Genomic DNA, 25213 nt, shown 5'->3' with positions numbered 1-25213 from the left:
GATTTGTATGTGCTCTTTGGGAAAAATGATATCATGGAGTAAAAGAAGGGGCAGGGAGGTATGCTTGTGTGCTGACTTATGTTGACTTCACTTGGGTGTATGTACTGATGATGCATAAACTTTTTTTCAGGGAGGCAGCAGAGGCTGACTGTGACTACCTTTGAAGTTCTGGGACTGAAGAGAAGACTTTCACTTGTTGCTTTATCTCTTACTATTCTCCCTCCCTCCCTTCCTCCCTTCCATCTCCCCTTCTTTTCCAAAACTTTGCTTGCATTACCTTTAAAAAAAAAGTGTTAGCTGGGAGTATTTGAGAGTGGGCATCATGGGCCATGTTTTCTTCTTGTACGTTTCTATATTAAAAATCCCTAATAAGTGTAATAAACTGGTTGACGAAGTAAACTCAGGAGTGATCCTTTGCTTAAATGGGAATAAATAGCATTTCCACAGAAAAGAGCGAAACATTGCTTTTGGGGACACACACATATATTAAACAGTGGTTGTCTCTGCATGGAGGGGGATCAGGAGTGATTTAAAATGCATTCTCTATGTTTATTTATATTCCATTCTCCTTTGGTAATGAACACACATTCTTTGTAATTCAGAAATATGTCTGTATATGTGCTGGGGAGGCATGCCGTGCTGGGTAACTCAGGTAAAAGCAAAGAGGAAGGCCAATGTCTAGCCTAACTTGCTGAACAAATGCTTCTTGATTTTATTTCTTCCAAATAAACCCAGCCCACTAAACAGTGCTTAAGAAAAGATCAGGTCCTCTGGGCAGAGGGAGCCTGAATGGCCCCAATTTCACTTAGTCGATTTCAGCGAGTGTTACCTTAGATACTGGAGGGATATCAGCTCACACCGTGTCCTGAAAAGCACAGAGCTCTTTCACCTTGTCCTTCCAGAGGGTTAACCCACACTTGGGAGACCTGTGTTTTTCTCAAAAAAACACTTTGCGTCTGCCTGAGTGCCTGGATAAGAACTTGGTTGAGACTCAGTTTCCCATTCCATAGACTGCGGAAAAATGGCATTAGATCTGCAAAGGGTTAAGGTTAGTGTTATCAGTGACTTTCTTTTTTAAACCAATTTCCAGTTCATGACAACATGACATTCTTTCACTTTGGGGGAACCTGTTTTAGAAATAGCCGTGGAGCGGATACTCTGCTGAGAGCCAGCTCAAGGATGTGCTATCTTTTTTTTTTTTTTTAAAGATTTTATTTATTTATTTGACAGACAGAGATCACAAGTAGGCAGAGAGGCAGGCAGAGAGAGAGGAAGGGAAGCAGGCTCCCTGCTGAGCAGAGAGCCCCATGCGGGGCTCGATCCCAGGATTCCAGGATCATGACCTGAGCCAAAGGCAGAGGCTTTTTTTTTTTTTTTTTTAAGATTTTTTAAATTTATTTGACAGACAGAGAACACAAGTAGGCAGAGAGGCAGGCAGAGAGAGAGAGGAGGAAGCAAGCTCTCTGCCGAGCAGGGAGCCCTTTGCGGGGCTCAATTCCAGGACCCTGAGATCATGACCTGGGCTGAAGGCAAGGGCTTTAACCCACTGAGCCACCCAGGCGCCCCAAGGATGTGCTATCTTAATAACTCTTGGCTGTCGGGTTCCCTCTTCATAATGAGCACTGAGCAGGACCAAAGGGCAGTTGGTTTCTGTCTCAGCCTCTCTAGTCAGAGGCAGGATGGTAGGCTTTATGAGCCAGACCCAGGGTTGAATCCTGGCTTTGCCAATTACTAGCATGGGACTTTGGACGAGTTACTTGCTCTCTGAGCCTAGATTTCTTTGTCTGAAAAATGGGAATAACATTGCCTTTCCTGTATATTTGTAGTGAGGATTTCATGTGAAAACTAAATAAAATATGGAGCGTAGCATGCAGTGGGTAGGAAAGATGATGTGTGGTTGGGTCCAGGCAGACTGAGTTCAGGACGGTTGCTGAGAACAGCTGTGGTTTATGACGGAGCTTACAGGGCCAGGAGAAGAACGACAATGCAGTGAAAACAATTCATTTGTGCATTCATTTTCCAACAATTATTTATTGAGCATCTCCTATGTGCCAGAGGTGGTGTCAGCCACTGGGGATACAGCCCTCATGGATCTTCTAATCCCAAGGGGGAGAGACCCAACAAAACCAGCCCTTTCAGAACAAGACCTCCCCCCTGAATAGATCGAGCTCTGAAAATATGGCAGTTTGCAAGTCCCAAGTGACCAAGAGAAGGAGTTTGAACAAGTCTCTGCTCCTTGTAACCAGGAGAACCCAATGCATGATACACATGCCTACACACAACATGTATGCACACAAACCACTACGGCACACACAGTGCACGCGCACACACACACACACAAACATCCATGTGTGCACACATCACTCTAGCAGTAAAACACACCCATGTATACCCAGCTCCCACACATGCTTACATGCAAACATGAACACGCCACACATGTTCATCCATGGTGCACACATATCCACAAGCCCTTATACTCATACATGAGCACATGTGCGTCTAAGCACGCACACACACACACACAGGTGTTTTAGGGCAGGGGCACCTCAGATGAGCCATCCAGTTCTTTCTTTCACAGATGGAGACACAGGAGCCCAGGGAGGGAGCTGACTTATGCAGAAATCAATGGCCAAGCATCCACTAGGTTTTTGGGGATGCAGGACCCGCGGAACAGCCCGACTTTCTTGTAGTGCCCAGAGGCACTTGTTCCAAGGGTCTCTCTTGCCACCATTCAGAGACCCTCAGATAATACTGTTCTTGACCCAAAAGGGAATCCTCCTTGTATTACAGGATTTTTATCCCCACAGTGCCCACCGGTCTTGGTCATGCTGCTGGAAGAGCGAAGAGGGAGACCAGAGGAAGAGTGGTGGGCGGCGAGGCAGAGTTTATCGAGTGAGAGGACAAAGCTCCCGGAGAGGGAGGGGCCCCGAGAGCGTTGCCGTTTTGGCATTAAAATCTTGGGATTATTCTAAGCTCTTCGGGAGATGTATCTTGGGCATCCTGACTATAGGTCCTCCCGATGTATCTTGGGCATCCTGACTGTAGGTCCCTGTGAATCGGGGCTCTGATCACGTACCCGTCTACCTACTGGCTTATTGTTCACCTGTTGGTCTTTCGGGCTGACATCTGGAGATGGACTGCCTCAACTTGTGAAAGTGACCAATGATTTAAGGTTAATTGTTTTGTTTCAGGATGTTTTTGCAAAAGTGATTCCTGCAGAGGCTGGGACAGGATGCCATGGTGGTCATGTCTAAGCTGTAAGACAGGATGCTGGAACGGTTTCGTCTTAGCTGTCCAGGATCCCTATTTTCTTGTGGGGACACTGGCCCCGACTGCCTAATTGTCCAACTAACTCCTAACACTTGGGTAAGCTGGGCCCAGGAGCGGAGGGCTGGGCCCCAGGCAGGATTTTGAGCTGCTCATATGCTTGTCATTCCTTACCGCCTATGTGCAAGAAAGGAAAATTTACCCACAACTCTCAAAACATCTGACCCCTTGGTTTTCAGGGATGTCCCAGCTTGGGACATCCTAGGTCCTAGGTCATTTCCCCTGGAGCCAAATAGTGTCCTTGTCAGCAGAGGCCGATGTCTCTCAGCATAACTGTGCAGTGTGGAGTATGGGCTTGTTGAGAGTGGGGACAGAGGTCTGACCGAGCCCTCACCCCCAATCGTTGACCTTACTTTATGGTCTGGGATATGTAAAGTGGAAGGCTGTCTCTGGCCACATCCTGGAAAAGCTTGGCTGATCAGCCGTTGTGGTTTTGTGTGTGTGCAAATAAGCCACTTGTACACCCACTCATTCCTGATCAGGATGTAAGAGGCTTATGTCCCTTGTTGGGACTCACTTGCTTCTCAAGATGTCACAGGGTATGTGTGTGACGCTTAGCAAAAGTGGCTCCAGGGGCAAAATATGAGAAAGGGCCCTACATTTCCTGGCTTCTGTGCTCCACCCCGGGGCTTGCTGGGGTCCTGATGGGAGGGATGGGGGATGGGCACAAAGTTGGCAGAAAGAAGGAGTAAGACAGGCAAAGCTGGTGCTGACCTTCTTCCTACTTCTGTAAGTAGTTATTATAAGGTGAGGAGTGAGGAGCGAGGGGTCGTCGCCATGAGCAAGGAGCAGCTTTCTTCAGGAAGAAGGCCCTGGTCTAACCGGCAAGTTTCTGGAGGATTCTGGCCGGTATCAATCTCCACAGTCTCTTACTTGGTGGTCTGGGTCTCTCACAGCAGTGAGAGTTTCCATTATGTTCTGAAGACAGAGGCCCCTCTTGCCGATCGGACCAGTAGGTCCCTGCTCACATATCCCTACTCTTTGAGCTTCTTTCTTTGTCGTCCGGTGTTTGATACTCTCCACCTCCTCATTCCACTCTGGTCTAGAATCTCTCCTCTCGCTTTCGGACTTTGGCCCAAGCTCCCCCACAGCCAAACTCCTGGCCTTCTGGACTCCCAAGGCTACACCCTGACATGCCCTGTGTCTGGTATTGTGTCCCTCAACCTCGGCTCTGCAAGGCCTCTGTGATGGAGCTGGGACCCCTCTGCCCAGTCTTCCCACCAGAGGAGAAGGACTGAGTAAGAGCCAGCCCCACTCCCCGGTCCATGTCTGCAAATTTCCCCAAGGCCTAGAAGGAGTGGCAAAGTCCTCTTTTTAGACACTCCTTCGTGGCTGCAGACAGGAGGGCATTTCTCAAAAGCTTATTCACGGTCACCGAGACTCGTTGCATTGCCGGTTGCCTTGAGATTTCACTCCTTCCTCTTTTTTGCTTATTCACCAGTGGGAAGTGGCCGAAGGAGGAAGTACCAGAGGGGGGAGAGCAGAAGCGTGGAAGATGCCGGGGCTGAGTCGGAGTTGAGGGGCTCCACCAAGGGGGGCTTGTGCGAAGAGAGAATGTACCTGCTGCTGTCCTTCCTCTTCCTCTTCCAGCTCGTAGGTGAGTGGGGCCTGGGTCTGTACAGAAGAGCTTCTGGGGCAGGATGAGTGGCTGGCGGAGAGAGGAGGGGGCCCAGCAGCAGGTCCTGCTGGGAAGCAGACCGTGTTTCTAAGCAGTTTCTCCAAGTAGTGAGTCTGTGTGTGTCGGCCACCCCATTCCTCACCCCGCACAAGGTGGAAGTCCTGACCGCCCAGGGGTCGATTGTTCCGAAGGGACTTGGACGAAGGGGCCCCCAGTGTAGGAGAAGCAGAGGAGCCCTGGTTGCCCGGGAGAGCGGGTGAACACTCGCTCCTTCTCTGTCACCTTCGAGAATGTCTTCTGAGGAAGGGAAGGAGAGGGCATGGAGGTGGCTTTGGAGGAAGGAAAGCTGGGAGTTTGCCAGACAGGGAGGAAGACGTGGTTCCGGCACTTGGGGTGGAAGGAAGTAGCAGAAGTTGTTGAGGGGCTAAGATGCGGATGGTGCTGGAAGGAAACTGTGAGCGGAGGGATACCATTTGGATTAAAAATTGAGGGATTTTCTTGACCTTGAAATGCTGGAGGGCCACAGGGCTCTGTTTTAGGCTTTTCTTTCTAGAGCTCTAAAGCCATTCCCTCGTTGATGTCCCCTCCTCTCTTGGCTTAAATACCACCTCTATACAGTGGATGCCTGATGTTGTATCATTAGCCTGGACATCACGCTGGACCCCAGAATCTTTTAGTCAAGTGCCCACTCGACTCTCCACTAAGATGTTGACATTTCGGATGTGACCTCGGCATATCTTCTTCCCTCAAATTCCTTTCTCTCCCATCTTTGTGCTTAGCAACTCCATCTTTTCTAGGTACTCAAGCAAAACCTGGGGTCATTCATTTCTTCTCTCATATCCCACAACGATCCTTGGGGAGTGCAAGCCAGATCCTGTCCTTCCTCTGGTCAAAACCCTCTAATGACTTCCTATCCTACTCAGGGTAGAAACACAGAGTCCTTACAGAAGCTAAAAGGTTCACCACCTGGTTCTCTCACCTCATCACCTCCCCGATCGCCTCTTCTACTCTGCTCTCTCGGCTCAACCCACCGCAGCCAGAATGGCCTCTTAGATGGTCTTTGAACATGTTAGGTACACTTCGGCCTCAGGACCTTTGCACTTGCTGTTCTCTCTGCTCAAAATGCTCTTCTGCATATAGCCACATGTTCCAGTCCCTCATATCCTGCATATCTTTGATTTTCACTCAGGCCTTCATTGATAAGAAACCTCATTAAAATAGCAGTTCCCTTGCATTATTTTTCTCTACTGTCTGACTCCTCCCTTCTCCCACCTTGAGAGAACATAAACCTTAAGAAGGCTGGAATTTTTGCTCCTACAAACATACCAGGTATAGATTAGACAAATAGCAAGTATTAGTTGAGTGAGTGAATGTATCTCATGGAGAGGGAAAAGAATATGATTGCCGTACTCCCCAACTTTCTTTTTCATATAATTGAACACTAAGGATGGAACTAGAGGGTATTATGCTTAGCGAAATAAGTCAATCAGAGAAAGACAATTATCATATGATCTCCCTGATATGAGGAAGTTGAGATGCAACATGGGGGGTTTAGGGGATAGGAAAAGAATAAATGAAACAAGATGGGATCAGGAGGGAGACAAACCATAAGAGACTCTTAGTGTCACAAAACAAACTGAGGGCTGCGGGGGGAGGTTGGCGTGGAGAGGGTGGTGGGGATATGGACATTGCGGAGGGTATGTGCTATCGTGAATGCTGTGAAGTGTGTAAGCCTGATGGTTCACAGACCTGTGCCTCTGGGGCTAATAATACATTATATGTTAATTAAAAAAAAAGAACTGGGGCCACCTGGGTGGCTCAATGGGTTAAGCCGCTGCCTTCGGCTCAGGTCATGATCTCGGGGTCCTGGGATCGAGTCCCGCATCGGGCTCTCTGCTCAGCAGGGAGCCTGCTTCCCTTCCTCTCTCTGCCTGCCTCTCTGCCTACTTGTGATCTCTCTCTCTGTGTCAAATAAATAAATAAAATCTTTAAAAAAAAAAAAAGAACTGAACACTAGGGACTCTTGCCATTAATTGCAGAGGACATGCATTGCCCGTGAGCGTGTAAAATGGGGCACCTGCTTTGGAAAACAGTTTGACATTCCTCAAAATGTTAAACACATGATTACCACATGATCCGGCCATTCTACTCCCAGGTGTATACCCAAGAGAACTGAAAACATATGCTCATGTAAAAACTTGCATGCAGGGGGGGCTCAGTTGGTTAAGCCGCTGCCTTCGGCTCATGCCATGATCCCAGGGTCCTGGAATCGAGTCCTGCATCAGGCTCCTTGCTCAGCAGGGAGCCTGCTTCTCTCTCTGCCTCTGCCTGCCTGTGTACGCTCTCTCTCTCTCTCTGACAAATAAATAAATAAAATAAATCTTTAAAAAAACCTTGTATACAAATGTTCATGGCAACATTATTCATAATCGTTAAAAACTGGAAACAACCTAAATGTACGTAAGCTGTTGGTTAAGTAAATAAAATGTAGCATACTGGGCACCCGGGTGGCTCAGTGGGTTAAGCCTCCGCCTTCGGCTCAGGTCATGATCTCAGGGTCCTGGGATCGAGCCCCGCATCGGGCTCTCTGCTCTGCTGGGAGCCTGCTTCCCCGCCTCTCTGTCTGCCTCTCTGCCTACTTGCGATCTCTCTGTCAAATAAATAAATAAAATCTTTAGGGAATATTATTCAGCCATAAAAACAAATGAATGCCAACACATGCTGCTACACAAACCAACCTGGGAAACACTACGCTAAGTGGAAGGATCCAGACACAAGAGCCCCTCTATTGTACCATCCCATGCCTATGAAATATCCGTAATACCTAAATGCATAGAAATGGAAAGTACATTTAGTGGTTGCCGGGAGCTGGGTGGAAGGAATAAGGGAGAGTGAATGCTAATGAGTAAGGGGTTTCTTTTGGGGGCAATAAAAAGGAATTCGGTGTAGTGATGGTTGCGAATTTTGTGAATGTCCAGGAACCGCCGAGCTGTACACTTTAAAAGGGTGAATTGTACGGTAAGGGAATCGTATGTCAGCATGAACATCATCCAGGAGCAGAGGGAAGAATCAGGAGCTGTAGACTTCTCCTGGTAGAAACATCTCTGGGTAGCATTTGGCATTGTGGGGATCTGAGGCTCTGGAAGCAGGTGCTCATGGCAAGTGGACGGTCCTTTCCGTGGTCGAATTTGATCATTCATTCCATCATTAGAGAAATGATAATGATGGTAGGTGGTAGTAGGTGGTAGGTGGTAGTGGTAGGTGCTGTGAGGAGAGCTGAGCTTGGGGACCTGACATTGTGAGCCTCAGGGGACATGGGGGGGGTGGCGCTGTTGATGGAGGGGGCTACTGCAAGGAGCCTCTGGGAGGAGATGTCTGAGCAGAGGCCTGGGGAATGAGAAGGAGCGGGCACTTAGGATCGCAGGCAGCCTTTTGGACACAGGCGTCAGCGAGCACAAAGGCTGTGATAGGGACACGAGCATGCTGACCTGACCCTGAGCGGGCCTGAGAGATGGACGGGCCATGTGCCCGTTTCAGAGCATGTTTCAGAGCAGCCCGGAGGGGCAGATTGGGAAGATATCACTGTGTCTGGGGGGGAAAGTCTTAGGGGAGGAAAGTGACGTGTCCAGGCCCACAAGGCTTGTAAAGGCAAAGCTGGGGATGGGTCGTGGGGATGGGGAAGCCGATTCTGGGCGAGCCGTTGGGGGCCAAATCAGCAGGGCAGCGAATGCACATAAAGGACTGATTCTTTTTCCCCCCTGACATCTGGAAACAGGGAAAGTTGGTGAGCAGATGTGAGAATAATGCTGGTGTGTGCGTGCGTGTGCGCGTGTATGGGTGTGACCGAGGCGGAGTGGAAATGTCAGTTGGAAGCCAGCAGGCACAGCTGTGTGCTCAGCAGGAACCTGGTCTGTGCTGTGAACCTGCGCCCCCTCACCAGCCTCTCCCAGGGAACTTCCCATAGCAAGACGCCCATTTACCCCGCACGGCTTCTCACTCTAAAGAGTTCTTTGTTTCCAAGCTATCCAAGAAACAAATACCAGCCAGAGCTCCCACTGGCTTTACAGCCTTCATTTTTTGTGAGAAAGGAAGAGATGTGTGGCCGGTATTTTCAGAGAAATATTCGTTGCTTTGTCCACATTCGGTCTCACCCTCAGTGGTAGTAGGCGTGGACAAGACCCACGTGTGCCGGCCCAGAGTGGACACTGGCCAAGCTGGAGTTGGGGCCCATCCTGCGCCTCCCTGCCGGTGAGCCCGTAAACTCCCCGTGAGGCTCATCTTCTTCCTCAACTAGGATTTACTCCCGATCAGCTAGTCTGGAAATAACCGTGCCTGCTGGGGGTGCTGCTCCTTGGGGCTCAGGGCTGCCAATCTGTTTATCAGAGAGAGAGTGAGAGAGAGAGGGCGCACGAGCAGGGGGAGCAGCAGACAGAGGGAGAAGCAGACTCCCTGCCGAGCAGGGAGCCGGACGTGGGGGCTCCATCCCAGGACTCTAAGATCATGACTTGAGCTGAAGGCAGAGGTTTCACCGACGGAGCCCCCCGGACGCCGCATCAGGGCTGCCTCCCGTGTCAGGACGGTTCAGACGGCAGGGTAGTGCTCTGCCGAGGTTGGTGGGGAGTGGGTCCCCGGACAGACGTTTCCAGAAGCGAGTGGAGCAGACGGTTCAGGAGTCAGACCCAACGTCAGCGCTCAGGTGAGATGGGCTAATGTCACCTTAGGAGTCTCCTAAGGCTGCCAGGACAAACGACTACACACCTAGTGGCTTAAAACGACACAAATTTATAATGTTACAGTCTGGAAGTCAGAGTCTTAAAGGAACACCAGGGCTGCCTTTCTTCCGGTGGCTTTGGGGGAGAATCAGATTCCTTGACTTTCCCACGGCCCAGAGGTTGCTGCGTCCTTGGTGTGTGGCCCCACCTGACCTTCAGTGTCCCTTCTTCTCTGATTCTGACCCTCCTGCCTCCCTCTGATAAGGTCCTTGGCGCACCCCTCCCCCCGCCCGCCCCACGTTCCTGGATAATGTCTCCATCTCAAAATCCTTAATTTAGTCACATCTGCAAAGTCCCATTTAGCCGTGCGAGCTGCTTTGCAGTGTTTTACAGGTTCTGGGGATTAGGACGTAGACATCCTTAGGAAGCCATTATTCTGCTCACCACGCCACGCAACAGCCCTGTCCAGGCATTATTCCTGCCCTCCCCCCCCCCCCCCCCGCCCCATCATTTTGAAAGTAATAAATGCTCATTGTTGATACTTAGGAAAGTACAGAAAAAACGAAGAGTCAGGAAAAATAAAAAATTCTATGTCCCTCATCTTAATGCCCAAGGCAACCTGATGTTCATTTAATATTTTTACTTATTTCCTTTTAATCTGTTCTTCTATGCATATTTTTAAAAAAAGATTTTGTTTATTTGTTTGACAGAGAGAGAGACTGCAAGAGAGAGAACACAAGCAGGGGGAGTGGGAGAGGGAGAAGCAGGCTTCCCGCCGAGCAGGGATCCCCTGACGGGCTTGATCCCAGAACCCTGGGATCGTGACTCGAGCCGAAAGCAGACGCTTAATGACTGAGCCACTTAGGCGCCCCATCTTCTATGCATATTTTAAAAGTTAGTTGAGACTGTGCTATATATGATGTTGAAAAAAAACATTTTCACTTCATAGGATTTTCCACACAATTAACAGTATTTCTAAGCATAATTATCAGTGTCTGCATTATATTTTGTTGTTTACTTATTATCCTAATTGATGGATGTTAACCTTGTTTAGTTTTGCTCTTTAAATAATTATGTAATGAGGGGTGCCTGGGTGGCTCAGTGGGTTAAAGCCTCTGCCTTCCACTCAGGTCACGATCTCAGGGTCCTGGAATCGAGCCCCGCATCGGGCTCTCTGCTCAGCGGGGAGCCTGCTTCCCCCTCTCTCTTTGCCTGCCTGTCTGCCTACTTGTGATCTCTGTCTCTCTAATAAATAAATAAAATCTTAAAAAACAAAAACAAAAAGCAAACCGTTTAAATAATTATGTAATAAATCTTGGTGCATATGTTTTTATTAGCTTCTCTGATTATTTCCTGAGGACCAAATTCTAAACATATAATCACTGGAGCAAAGGGCTTGATTATTTGGATACATAATTGCCACATTGCCTTCCGTAATGGTTCAACGGTTACATCCCTAACAGCAGCTTCTCCTCTTGTCCATGTCACGTCACCCATGTCAGCAATATAGCAGTCACAAAAATTTAGGTTTGCTTCATATGTGAAAGTGATATCACTTTAAAATGTTTTCGTTTGCTAGATTGTTTAAATGGAACACTTCCAATTTTATCATCCACCTGAATTTCCTCTTTGTGCCTTTTCTTTTCTTGCCCCTTACCAACTTTCTAAATGGAGTCTTTTTTTTTACTTTTATTTAATTTTTTCAGTGTTCCAAGATTCATTGTTTATGCACCACACCCAGTGCTCCACACAATACGTGCCCTCCTTAACCTAAATGGAGTCTTTTATTAAAAAAGATTTTTATTTATTTATTTGACAGAGAGAAAGATCACAAGTAGACAGAGCAACAGGCAGAGAGAGAGGGGGAAGCAGGCTCCCCGTTGAGCAGAGAGCCCCATGTGGGGATCGATCCCAGGACCCTGAGATCATGACCTGAGCTGAAGGCAGAGGCTTAACCCCCTGAACCACCCAGGCACCCCGAAAGTGCTACCTTTCATTCAGTTATGTTATAAAGGCTCACTTCTATGTCCCTCTAGTTTAAAAAGTGATTTGCTATTTTATGTTGACCTTCTTAATCTCCCTGCATTTACCTAAGAGGAGCATGGCGAGAGATGACAGGATCCAGTCACGCTTGTGGGAAACCCTTCCCCTCCCCACTTATCTTTTTAAGTGTCCTATGGTATGTTATACTGCAGAGACCTGAAACATATCTCCATGCAAATAGTAGTAGTACATACTTGTTCACAGCGGCAATATTTGCCATAGCCAAAAAGTGAAAATAATCCATACAGCTTCCACTGACGAATGGGTAAAAATGTGCCTGTCTTTACCCCGGAACAAGGTGCCCACACACGCTACAGTGGCGATGAACTTAAAAGACATTCCACTAAGTGAATGAAGCCGGTTACAAAAAGCCACAGATTGTACGACTATGTGTACATGAAATGTAAATTTCAGAATAAAGACATCTACAGACAGGACATAGGTTATGGGGGGGGGTGAATCGGGTACAGGGTTTCTTCTGAGGTGACGAAAACATTCTGGAATTAGAGGTGATGGCTGTACAACTCTCTGAATATCCCAAGAACACCAGATAGATGCTTTAAAATTAAGAGTAAAATTTATGGGGCGCCTGGGTGGCTCAGTGGGTTAAAGCCTCTGCCTTCAGCTCAGGTCATGATCCCGGGGTCCTGGGATCGAGCCCCGCATCAGGCTCTCTGCTCTGAGGGGAGCCTGCTTCTTCCTCTCTCTCTGCCTGCCTCTCTGCCTGGTTGTGATCTCTCTCTCTCTGTCAAATAAATAAAATATAAAAAAAAAGAGTAAAATTTATGATACATGATTTATATCTCAATTTTTAAAATGGACGAAAGCAAATTCTTAGCCTTAAACACACCTTAGTTCATTTTAGAAAGGAAGGAAATTATCACTGCCTTTAACTTAGCAAATTGGAAGAGGGCAAGTAGTAATCTCGCAGAAAGAAGAGGAATAAAATCACACATACGACAAATTAATAACTTAGGAAATAAAAGCAATAAAAACTAATCTCAAAAGTGGTTTAATGCAGGAAAAAACAAGAAGGAGGTTAGGAGAAACAGAAGGGGGATATTCTGCAGCAAGTGTAATCCACACAACTCACAGACCTCATGTGGTCAGAACGTGTAATAATAACAGATACAGACGTTTTAATTATAAAAGGATACTTTCTAAATGGAGGACTTTATGCTAATGCATGCTCCATGAGAGAGGTTAACTTTCTGGGGAAAACAAACCAAAACAATAGAATGGAATCAAGAACCATCAAAGTCCTTGAATAGTCAATATTCAGGGGAAAACAATTTCCAGTAATCAAAGTATTTGTCCCAATCATGAATTTGCCAGAGAGTTTGTAGATAATTCTTAGGATTCTAAAGACACAGAAATTCCTTTGCTCTGTTTATGTGCTGGTCACCAGTGTTTTCAGGTTGAGAGGTTCCAAACAAAAACCAGATTCCTGGCTACTGTAGAAAAACGAAAAGGTCTGAAACCACAGAGCCCACATCTCGCACGAGGACAATGGGCTGAAGTGGACTGGGGCCATGCCTTCGCTGGGGTCATTTGCTTCCAGATGACATTGAGCACAGGGAAGGGGAGGGGAGGATTATCAGAAGATGTCATTGCTCAGTGGGGACATTCTTGTTTCTCTGAGATGTAGAGTTGTGCTTCCCATGGTGGAAATCAGCTGTGATTTCCATGGTGGCTTTGACCCAGTGGAGTTTTGAAGGACAAAGTGGAAGGACTTGTGGAAGGTGTTTTCCCTCCTTGACTGTCAGTCAACTCATCAGGCACTTGGGTTTACTGAGGCGACTTGTGATGCAGGAGTTTGTGCCTCTGCCCTCAGTGGGTGGGGTGGGATATGACAGGCACATGGGTTTGTATTTTCCAGGCTCAGCTGACATCACGGGTCCAGCAGCAGTCAGAGGCCCAGTTGGGGGCCGACTGACCGTGCAGTGTCGCTATGGACACGGGTGGGAGAACTACCGTAAGTGGTGGTGTCGAGGAGCCGAGTGGAGTTACTGCCGTATCCTCGTTCAAACCGACGGATCAGAGCGGGAAGCGAAGGGTGACCGAGTGTCCATCAAGGACAGTTGGAAATTGCACACATTCACTGTGACCATGGAGAAGCTCAGGTGGAACGATACAGATACTTACTGGTGTGGGATTGAAAGAACTGGAGTTGACCTTGGGGTCATAGTTAAAGTGGCCATTGACCCAGGTAAGAGTATGTGTATGAGTGTGGATGGCTCTCTTCAGGGTCTTCTTTGTCCTGGTCCCTGAGATTCCCCTCTAATAACTTAGTGTCACTCAGAGTGAACTGTCACACAGGGGAGTTGAGTCCTGAGTACTCCCAGAACCCCGACTGACCCCATGGGTTGGGAGACACAGGGCTTCTCTTAGATGCCCTCATGGCTCCCAGCACCTCCTCCAGGATGGGATCCAGCCTTTCTGGGCAGGTGTTTCTCTGCACAGCGCCGCGCCTGCATTCATTGTCCATAGAGGTCAAGGTGATGGTCCCAGTTTCAGTCCGTGGACCAAAGGGATCTTCTTCTATGTGACCCAGAGACCCCAGTTCTTGCCAATGCTTTCCTGGACCTCTGGTGCCTGCGTGTCCCTGCTTGTTCTGGAGTTTGGGGCTGGGACTTCAGAGCGACTATTCCCACCTCCTCCTGTTCCATACCCAGGCTGAGAGGGAAGAGGCCCAGCACAGTCAGGGTACTGTGGTTGATTCCCGAGGTCCGAAAAAGCATCCCCATTCAAAGGGCTGCATTTCTGGTGCCTGAAATCTCATTCCAAGCCATATACCCATCTGGGCTTAATGATGTTCTCTTCCTCAGTACTTCTAGAATGCAGACACTCCTGGGAAGTACAGCTCAGAGGTCCCACTGCCTTGGCTTGAATGAGTTAGTCTGTTGGGCTCTGCTTCTCTGACCTCCGGACAGGCAGCTCCAGCTCACAGGGACCTGTGGCAAGGGGACAGCGCAGAGTCCACAGAGCCCCACCCTACCCGAACCTGTGAGGCGCGTGACCGTCGCAAAGCACAGCACATTCACTGTCTTATTGTATCTGGAAAATGTTCCTGAGAAGTGACTCTCCTCCCCATAGAAGCTTAATAACTTGCCCAAACAAAGGCAAAGGACATTTTGAGTTTGTCTAGGGGTGGTCCTCACCTTGAAGTCACAGATTTTGGGAGTGTTAGCCACCGGGCCAGCACCCCCTTCTGCTTCTGTCCTTTCCGGATAAATGACTTTGGCAGAGGCCTTGTCATGGGCAGTGGGAGGGTTTTAAGTCCAGCTCAACTCCAGCTGCCTTTGCCCTGAGGTAACACTAGGCCCCCTCCAACCCTTCCAGGGCCTGCTCGACATCCTCCTTGGACCCATACTCAGTCCTTCCTGCCTCTGAGGCTGAGTCTCCTAGTGGCCAGGGAGCTATGAGCAGTCCAGGCAAGAGGCTTTTGCCACGGCCCCGCCCCAGGCTCCCCGTGTTCCCCCACCCCCCCGGCAGGCTCAAAGCCATGTGCAGGGCTGCGGGCAGGTGAGCAGGCTGAACAGTGTATAATTTGGTCTTTATGCCTAGCGCCAACTACAGTACCAACCTCCACCGCCCCCTCAAACACCATGTCCACTGTGCCAGCAGAGACCGAAGGCCCCACGCCTGCGACCAGCTACCACTCTAGTGACAGGTAAGCCAACTCCGGTGCATTGTTTCCGGTGGTCTACTTGGCCCTAATTCTTCTGGTTGTGGGTGGGGGACACTTTGTAGTCCCAGGTGCCAGCCAGCCAGAGCTTGTCCCTAGACCCTTCGCCTCCTTTGAGAGGGTGAGGACGACAAGGCAAGCCTTCCTACTTGCTATCAGGCCCCACAGCGTCCTTGCAGCCCCCCAGATCCTTCCTCCTGGAGCCCAGTGTGGTTTGTAGATGAGTTGGTGTATTCATTCTTCTATCTCATTTTTACTGAGTTAACTTCTCCATGGCCAGCCCCTTGTGGAGCTCTGGAGGCATAGACAGGGAGCTTCTCCCCAGGAGCTCAGAGAGCAGGGTGGGAGACTGATGAGCAGGCAGTCATTGCAGATGGCATGGCCCATGTGTATGTGTGTGTGTGGGGGGCACCAGCATCGTGGGGCCACAGGGATGGCTCTTGGTCCGCATACCACAGGGAGGGCTTGGGGACATCCCGTTTCCCCTAATTACCATTATGGCAAGGGCAGCAGTACTGACGTTTGCCCCACCTCGAGAACACCTGCCAGCTCACAGAGGGCTTTTCTGTCCAGTGTCTCTTAATTCTTGGACCTGCTTCATGAGGACAAGTAGGCAGATACAATTACCCATTTTATAGAGGAAGAAACTGAGTCTCTCTCATGCTTCTTAGCACTCTGTCCAGCCAGTGCAGCTGAAGTGACTTTTTGGAAGCTGAGAGACCTCTTTCTGTCTCCTCCGTGGCCCTCTGGACTTTGTCTAGAACTGCTGTGATCTCCTTTTGCTGGACCTCCTTGTAGAATCTGGATGGGAGGTCCCCAGTTATTCTATCCCACCCCGTACCCCGGCTTTTCCACTCTCCCATTTGCCTTCTATTTCAAAAGTTTCTTTTTACTAACCTGCTTTTAATAAGCAATGGTTAAGGAGTTTCCTCTTTTTATGAATCAAAGCTGGATTTTAGGGTCTTTGATCAGCATGAGATGGTTTCATTCATTCATTCAACAAATAATTATCGAGCTCTCGCTCATGCCCTCACTGTCTTGGGGAGTACAAGAGGATACTGGGAAGAACAGAATGGTCAAGCTGTCTGCCCTCCAGATACTTACAACGGAGAGATAATTCAGGTGCCGGATAGAGTTACTTAATTCATTGATTGATGAGTTTATTCTACAAATACAGTGACTAGTGATGAATAAGCAATAGCCTCTGCATTAGACTCAGACTCAGGCTGCCTTAACAAAGCATCACATCCCAGACCACCTCAAGGACAGATGTTTATATACACACAGTCCGGAGACCAGAAACCGAGATCAAGGTGTCAGCATGGTTGGCTCCTTCTTGGGGCTTAAAGGGAGAAAGTGGTTGCTGCTGTGGCCATCCTTGGGGATCCTTGCCTGGTGGCACCGTGACCCCAATTTCTGCCTCTGTTGTCACACGGCCTTCCTCCTTCATGTATCTGTGTGTGGCTACCTTCCCTCTTGTGAGGACACCATCCATTGGATTAGGACCCCTCCCCATCCAGGAGGACCTCGTCTTAACTTGATTCCATCGCAGAGATCTGACTTCCGAATAGGTCCCCTTCACAGGTTCTGAATGAACATGAATTGTGGGGGTGGGGGACGCTCCTTAATCCTGTACAGCAGGGGCAAGTGTAGAAGCGGAGAGACCTTTCCACACCCTGTTGCCGTACAGTTTCCGTTAGGTGTCTAGACCCAAAGAAGCCTTGTGGAACCCTCCTCTCCTTAAAAAAAAAAAAAAAAGATTTTTTTTTAACCATCTCCGAAGGCACTCAGGAATGGGGTTCCCAAACTAGAAACCCCAGGCTTGCAGGTCAAAAGGTGTGTGGCCCTCCTTGCTACCAGGTGGCTGGGGTGGGGCCCAGAAGCAGGAGGTGGGGCGGGGTGCATGGCGTTATTTTATTGTTTCCAGCTCTAACTCCATGAAGCTCAGCATCCTGATTCCCCTCACCGTGGCTGTGTTGCTGCTTCTCCTGGTGGCGGTCTCATTCTTGGCTTTGAGGAAGATGAGGCAACAGAAGAAAGGTGATCAGATATGGCTGACCCTGCATAGGGGCTGGAGTGTGGGTCTGAGTGTGGGACGGATGGCTGGTTCTGCTTCCACATCCTCATGGAAAAATGTCACCCCTCCTCAGAACTCACCAGGGCCTCAGCTCTTTTGGGGTGCTCTCCAGCACCTCTCTCCCGCCACAGCCTGGGGACTCTTGTAGTCAAGGAGGGGGGGGGCTCATTCTTGCTCATCACGCCTCCTCCCCACTGTATGTCTGAGACCCAAGTTTTTTTTTTTTTTAAAGATTTTATTTATTTATTTGACAGACAGAGATCACAGGTACACAGGCAGGCAGAGAGAGAGAGAAGCAGGCTCCCCGCTGAGCAGAGAGCCCGATGCGGGCCTCGATCCCAGGACCCTGAGATCATGACCTGAGCTGAAGGCAGAGGCTTTAACCCACTGAGCCACCCAGGCGCCCTGAGACATAAGTTTTAAGTACTTTCTGTGCTCCTCAATATCTAAGCCTTTGAAACAAAAAATCAGAGCTGGAACTTATTTCTGTTGGCTCTCAAATTGGGGGAAGGAGGGGGATGGGCAGAGAGAACCAGGAACCACAGGCACTTGAAAGCTGGTCCGTAAGATGCTGACCTGCTGGACGCCTGGGTGGCTCAGTGGGTTAAGCCGCTGCCTTTGGTTCAGGTCATGATCTCAGGGTCCTGGGGTCGAGTCCCACATCGGGCTCTCTGTTCCGCAGGGAGCCTGCTTCTCTCTCTCTGCCTGCCTCTCTGCCTACTTGTGATCTCTCTCTGTCAAATGAATAAATAAAAAGATCTTAAAAAAAAAATAAAAGATTAATCTTTAAAAAAAAAAAAAAAGATGCTGACCTGCTTGTGTACTCCCAGGGGGCAGCCTGGAGGGGCCACTTGTGTTCTAGGACTGGCCAGGCACCAGTGAGGCAAGGAGGGGACAGGCTCAGCCGCCCAGCAGCCCGCAGCCCACAGGAGGACTAACTTGAATTCACCGCGACAAAGGGATGAGATAGATATAAATCAAACACCATGGAAATGGGGAGGGAGGGATGCAGCTCCTGGGCAGCCGGGAAGGCAGGTGTGACTTGGAGTTGACTCCCGAATGACCAGCCCAGTGGGGAAATGCAGGCATCCCAGGGAGGGAAGTCAGTCTGTGCCTGCAGTTGCACAGAAAGAAAATTCACCCCAGGGGCCCTGATGGGTGGCAGGGCCACCGAATCAGCTGATCGCCTTCTGTGACGTGGGGGAGGTGGGTGAGGTCTTCTTGCTTCTCAGGTGGGAAGCTGGAAGCTCAGAGAGTGAATGAGCAAGGTGCTGAGTGTACCATCTGGGGAGTCTGAATTAGAACCAGGTCTCATCTCTCCTGGAACCTAATTCACTTTTTTTTCTTTTCCAGATTTCTCTTCCCCAGACCTGGGGGAGTCCTCAGAGTCTAGGGATGGGCTTTCTAATTCTGATTGTTTTTGTTTTTTAGCTGCTGGGGTATCCCCAGAGCAGGTAAGAGAGTCCCCGAGGTCAGACCAGAGACCCCAGACAGCTCCTTTTTCTCCATCTTCATTTTCCTTCTCCCAGAAGCACTGAGGTCCAAATGGATCACACAAACTCTGGGCCCAAGTGTCTGTGTGCTCACGGCCCAGCTGCAGGGCCTGGGAGGATGGGGGGCGGGTGGACGTTGGAAACAGCCAGAAGGGGGCAGGTGTAGGGGTTTCAGAGGAAGCTGGGAGAGGGGGACACAGGGAAACACAGGATCTGTGACCCTGCGGGAAAGAGGACTTGGGCTTTCTCTCCAAGGTGGTCCAGCCCCCGGAGGGGGAGGGAGACCTCTGCTATGCAAACCTGGCCCTGCAGTCAACCAGCACCTCCCACAAGTCCTCCCAGAAGAAGGGCTGCACGAAGCCCTCCTCCTCTGCCCCGGATGACCAGCTGGAAGTGGCATATGTCACCATGGTGTGTTCTTGGTGGGGCTGCTGTGGGGCTTGGAGCCAGATCTGCCATTGTCCTTGCCTTGAGGGTGGGCTTTCTCCGGCCCGCGGGGGCACAGAGGAGGAGGGGCGGGTGCTGGGCCAAGCCACAGCCACTGAAAGACTTGCCTGTGCAACTCCCCCAGGCTTTGGGCTTTTGGGAGGGTCCCCCTTTGGTCTCAGCACTGGGGGCCCTGAGTCCCAGTAGACATGGCCCTTGTAATGGCAGCAGGGACCTGGACCGACCTGGAACCACCTCTCGCCTGCCTCTCTGACCCCTTGGGCTTCTTTATTACAGGCCCCCCTCCCGAAGGAGGAAATTCCCTATGCAGATCTTTCTTGGGAGCTTTCGAATCAGGAGGCGACCTACTGCAACATGAGCTTCCACGTTGCCCGCGTTCCCAGCAGGAGCCAGGAGGAATGCATGGAATACAGCAGCATCAGGAGGTCCTAGCCTGGGCTCCAGGCGCCCCTCTCCCACCCACATGAGGCCTGTGAGCCTGGTCCTGCTCTGTCTGCTTTCTGCCCCCAGTCCCTTCACGGGGACCAACCGGAGACTGAAGCCTAGGTCTGGTCTCAGGGAGCTTTTGGGAGGTAGCTGGCTTTTCTCCCATACATCTTGGGAGGGGGTTGGGGATATGCACTGCAGCTGCCAAGGGAGTAATAATGATAATGATTATAATAATAATAAGAATTAACCTTTATTTATTGTTTACCATATGTGGTGAGGTGAATAATGACCCCCAAAGTTATCTGCGTCCCAACCCCAGAACCTGTGAATATGGCAGAAGGAGTCACGTGGATGTATGACGTCGAGGATTTTGAGATGGGCGCAGTATTCTGGATTCTCCAGCGGGGCCCTAAATGTAATCGCAAGGGTCCTTGTAAGAAGGAGACAAGAAGGTCACAAGAGGAGATGGCAGCCGATGATAGAGGGAGAGGCGGGAGTGATGTGGCCAGAAAAGACAAGTGATGGAGTGTCCCCTGGAGCCTCTAGAAGGAACCAGCCCTGCGAACACCCTGACTTTAGTGCAGTGAAACAGATTTTGTCCTGCTGGCCTCCAGGACTGTAGGAGAATAAATTGATGTGGTGTTAAAATGAAGCCAGTGGACGTGTGGTCATTTGTTACGGCATCAAGAGGAAACAGACACGTTGTGTGGCAGGCTCCTTCCCTAAATGCTCTATCCCCAGTAACCAGCGGAATCCTCACAACAACCCTATGAGGGCGTCTTAATCATTGCCCCCATTTGACGGATGAAGCATCAAGGTTTGGAAAGGTTCAGTGACATACCAAGTTTTATCGCTAGGGAGCAGATGAGTGGAAATTTGAACTTGGGCATTTGGGTTCTCGAGTCCGGTGTCTGGGCCACTGTCCTGCACGACATGTCTAAGGAAGAGGGGGTCTGTGGGCTACTTGTGCAGGGATCATTAACGGGTATTCACAAGGTGCCAGGCTCACCACCTCTGTTCTAGAGTCCTGGCAGCCCGCCCTCCAGAGTATGTCCCGAATCCCAGCGTGGTGGCATGGCTTGCTGTCTCCGTGCTTACCAGCCGAGCCCAAGCAACCAGCCAGTCCCCTGCCTGCTGCCCCTCTTTTCTTTTTGGCCCCAGAGACCATTCTCCTTCCAGCAGCCAGAATGATCTTTTTAAGGCACAGACCGGTCACTTGTGGCTTATCACCTTCTTTTTTTTTTTTTTTTTTTTTTTTTTTTTTTTTTTTTCCCCCTTTTATTAATTTTTTCAGCGTAACAGTATTCATTCTTTTTGCACAACACCCAGTGCTCCATGCAAAACGTGCCCTCCCCATCACCCACCACCTGTTCCCCCAACCTCCCACCCCTGACCCTTCAAAACCCTCAGGTTGTTTTTCAGAGTCCATAGTCTCTTATGGTTCGCCTCCCCTCCCCAATGTCCATAGCCCGCTCCCCCTCTCCCAATCCCACCTCCCCCCAGCAACCCCCAGTTTGTTTTGTGAGATTAAGAGTCATTTATGGTTTGTCTCCCTCCCAATCCCATCTTGTTTCATTTATTCTTCTCCTATCCCCCTCCCCCCCCATGTTGCTTCTCCATGTCCTCATATCAGGGAGATCATATGATAGTTGTCTTTCTCCGATTGACTTATTTCACTAAGCATGATACGCTCTAGTTCCATCCACGTCGTCGCAAATGGCAAGATTTCATTTCTTTTGATGGCTGCATAGTATTCCATTGTGTATATATACCACATCTTCTTGATCCATTCATCTGTTGATGGACATCTAGGTTCTTTCCATAGTCTGGCTATTGTAGACATTGCTGCTATAAACATTCGGGTACACGTGCCCCTTCGGATCACTATGTTTGTATCTTTAGGGTAAATACCCAGTAGTGCAATTGCTGGGTCATAGGGTAGTTCTATTTTCAACATTTTGAGGAACCTCCATGCTGTTTTCCAGAGTGGTTGGACCAGCTTGCATTCCCACCAACAGTGGAGGAGGGTTCCCCTTTCTCCACATCCTCTCCAGCATCTGTCATTTCCTGACTTGTTAATTTTAGCCATTCTGACTGGTGTGAGGTGATATCTCATTGTGGTTTTGATTTGTATTTCCCTGATGCCGAGTGACGTGGAGCACTTTTTCATGTGTCTGTTGGCCATCTGGATGTCTTCTTTGCAGAAATGTCTGTTCATGTCCTCTGCCCATTTCTTGATTGGATTGTTTGTTCTTTGGATGTTGAGTTTGCTAAGTTCCTTATAGATTTTGGATACTAGCCCTTTATCTGATATGTCGTTTGCAAATATCTTCTCCCATTCTGTCAGCTGTCTTTTGGTTTTGTTAACTGTTTCCTTTGCTGTGCAAAAGCTTTTGATCTTGATGAAATCCCAATAGTTCATTTTTGCCCTTGCTTCCCTTGCCTTTGCCGTTGTTCCTAGGAAGATGTTGCTGCGGCTGAGGTCGAAGAGGTTGCTGCCTGCGTTCTCCTCAAGGATTTTGATGGATTCCTTTCTCACATTGAGGTCCTTCATCCATTTGGAGTCTATTTTCGTGTGTGGTGTAAGGAAGTGGTCCAATTTCATTTTTCTGCATGTGGCTGTCCAATTTTCCCAGCACCATTTATTGAAGAGGCTGTCTTTTTTCCATTGGACATTCTTTCCTGCTTTGTCGAAGATTAGTTGACCATAGAGTTGAGGGTCGATTTCTGGGCTCTCTATTCTGTTCCACTGGTCTATGTGTCTGTTTTTGTGCCAGTACCATGCTGTCTTGATGATGACAGCTTTGTAATAGAGCTTGAAGTCCGGAATTGTGATGCCACCAACTTTGGCTTTGTTCTTCAATATTCCTTTGGCTATTCGAGGTCTTTTCTGGTTCCATATAAATTTGAGGATTATTTGTTCCATTTCTTTGAAAAAAATGGATGGTATTTTGATAGGGATTGCATTAAATGTGTAGATTGCTTTAGGTAGCATAGACATTTTCACAATATTTATTCTTCCAATCCAGGAGCATGGAACATTTTTCCATTTTTTTGTGTCTTCCTCAATTTCTTTCATGAGTACTTTATAATTTTCTGTGTATAGATTCTTAGTCTCTTTGGTTAGGTTTATTCCTAGGTATCTTATAGTTTTGGGTACAATTGTGAATGGGATTGACTCCTTAATTTCTCTTTCTTCAGTCTTGTTGTTGGTGTACAGAAATGCAACTGATTTCTGTGCATTGATTTTATATCCTGACACGTTACTGAATTCCTGTACAAGTTCTAGCAGTTTTGGAGTGGAGTCTTTTGGGTTTTCCACATATAGTATCATATCATCTGCGAAGAGTGATAGTTTGACTTCTTCTTTACCAATTTGGATGCCTTTAATTTCTTTTTGTTGTCTGATTGCTGAGGCTAGGACTTCTAATACTATGTTGAATAGCAGTGGTGATAATGGACATCCCTGCCGTGTTCCTGACCTTAATGGAAAAGCTTTCAGTTTTTCTCCATTGAGAATGATATTTGCAGTGGGTTTTTCATAGATGGCTTTGATAATATTGAGGTATGTGCCCTCTATCCCTACACTTTGAAGAGTTTTGATCAGGAAGGGATGCTGTACTTTGTCAAATGCTTTTTCAGCATCTATTGAGAGTATCATATGGTTCTTGTTCTTTCTTTTATTAATGTGTTCTATCACATTGATTGATTTGCGGGCTTATCACCTTCTGATGGGTTTTTCTGCAGCCCAGGACATCCGTGGGGACGCACGGGTCCCTGCCTGCCCCTATGACCCCAGCTCTAGTCACTCTCTTTTTGAAAAGATGAAGCTTAAGAAAAATGAAGATTTCTCTTTTCTCAGGGCATTGACACTTGCTGGTTCTTCTTTCTGGAATGTTCTCCCCCACAGATGTGTGACCAGTTAGCTTCCTTTTATCACCACGTCTTAACTCAAATGTCCCCTCCGAGGACAGACTTCCCTGACCCCCCTCATGGCAGTAGCTCCTGCTACCGCGTCCAATTTCTCTCTGTCCTGTTGCCCTGTTTGACTTCTTTCATAGCAGGCCCAGCTTTATGAACTTATTTACTAGATTTTGGGTTTATTGTTTCCTCCTCTCCACGAGGCTGTAGGTTATCTGAAGGCGAGTACTTAGTCTCATTCACTGCTGTATTCCCCGTGCCTAGATTTAAGGTCTTGTACGCTGTGGATTTCTGCATGCTTTTATGTTGCCTTGAATGAATAAATAACACGAGAGTCCAGGCATGGGAACACAGGGCAAGCTTTCTGGAGCAGGGACCCCTGCGTCTGTCATTCTAGGAAAAGGGTCCTGGGCCACCTGGACAACCTAAGGAATTTCAGCGTCAAACTCCCAGAAACACAAAGTGGAGAGATTTCTTTCTCCTTTCCTGAAGCCAGGAGAGACAGAAAGGGCCGTGAGTCCTCCTGGCCGCAGGACAAAGGTCTATCGCTTCACCGTGGTCTCTTCTGGTGGGGGCTGGGATGAAGCATCAGGGGAAGGAGTCATGGCTTGGGAAGAAATGATAAGCTAGCCTTGGGCTACACGCAGGTGCCCCAGCAAGTACAGGGGCGGTAATCGTGTTTGTGGGTGGCCTTAGTGTGTCCAGGGGTTGCCTGACTTCTCACAGCTATGGACACCCCAGGTGGTCTGGGGGAGGTGGCCTTGGTGGACGTCCATCCCAGCATGAGCTGTTCTCTGCTCCTGCTCCCACTCCCTGAAAAATGATTCCCTAAAACCCCAAGTGCTCTACCATCCTGGGGAAATTTGCAGAGCCTAGGCACACTTAATATTATCGGGCTGGTCATTTAAGCTGGTTGGGTCAGTGAGACTGTTTTGATCCAGAGCAAGAAGTGGCTTCAGAAGGGTCTTTAAGTGAAAAAGCTCAAAGCAGAGCAAGACTAGAGTGAGTTGAAGTATACGAATAATAGAAAGCCTTGGGGGACGTCTGGGTGGCTCAGTGGGTTAAGCCTCTGCCTTCAGCTCAGGTCATGATCTCAGGGTCCTGGGATCGAGTTCCACATCGGACTCTCTGCTCTGCAGGGAGCCTGCTTCCTCCTCTCTCTGCCTGCCTCTCTGCCTCCTTGTGATCTCTCTCTCTGTGTCAAATAAATAAATAAAATCTTAAAAAAAAGAAGAAAAGAAAGCCTTGGGCCAGTGCATCGTGTGCCGTTTTAGCTATTGTGCATAAAGTAGCTTATTGCTGAGTTTTTAAGCAGCCAGCACCAAACAGAACCTGTAAGTACATGGCTATTCTGGATAGTAATGAATTCATCTTTTCTGGCAATCTATCATGGACCCTAGTGAAAATTAGTGCCTTGACAGTTCTGATGTAAATCTAGAAAAACAGGGAAGACTAGAA

The 25213-nt window shown here is 48.7% G+C and overlaps 2 protein-coding genes across 6 annotated transcripts in view; one reads left to right on the top strand and one right to left on the bottom strand.

The window, feature by feature from the left end:
- RAB37 (RAB37, member RAS oncogene family) overlaps window positions 1-25213 on the bottom strand; it is a 61055-nt gene that overhangs the window by 18214 nt on the left and 17628 nt on the right. The gene's annotated exons all lie outside the window — the stretch shown is intronic.
- CD300LF (CD300 molecule like family member f) lies at window positions 4024-20477 on the top strand. 3 transcript variants are annotated; one of them, XM_045985309.1, is made up of 8 exons: window positions 4024-4565; window positions 4769-4924; window positions 13580-13909; window positions 15268-15373; window positions 17316-17428; window positions 18819-18919; window positions 19214-19369; window positions 19682-20477. In XM_045985309.1, coding segments are annotated over exons 1-8 (1119 nt in total). In that variant the 5' UTR covers window positions 4024-4564; the 3' UTR covers window positions 19838-20477. The 3 variants fall into 3 exon arrangements, with proteins under 3 accessions (XP_045841265.1, XP_045841267.1, XP_045841266.1); XM_045985311.1 differs by having other exon boundaries at window positions 4025-4176; XM_045985310.1 differs by having other exon boundaries at window positions 4027-4565; window positions 18897-18919.

This window comes from Meles meles, chromosome 18, assembly GCF_922984935.1.
Source record: "Meles meles chromosome 18, mMelMel3.1 paternal haplotype, whole genome shotgun sequence".
Lineage (NCBI taxonomy): Eukaryota > Metazoa > Chordata > Mammalia > Carnivora > Mustelidae > Meles > Meles meles.
The sequence above is the reverse complement of the archived record's forward strand: the minus strand, read 5'-3'. Positions and strand labels throughout refer to the sequence as shown.

Coding starts and splice junctions, on each gene's coding strand:
- CD300LF (XM_045985309.1), top strand. Junction 17,429..18,818: donor GATGAGGCAACAGAAGAAAG/GTGATCAGATAT, acceptor TTTCTTTTCCAG/ATTTCTCTTCCCCAGACCTG. Junction 19,370..19,681: donor AAGTGGCATATGTCACCATG/GTGTGTTCTTGG, acceptor TCTTTATTACAG/GCCCCCCTCCCGAAGGAGGA.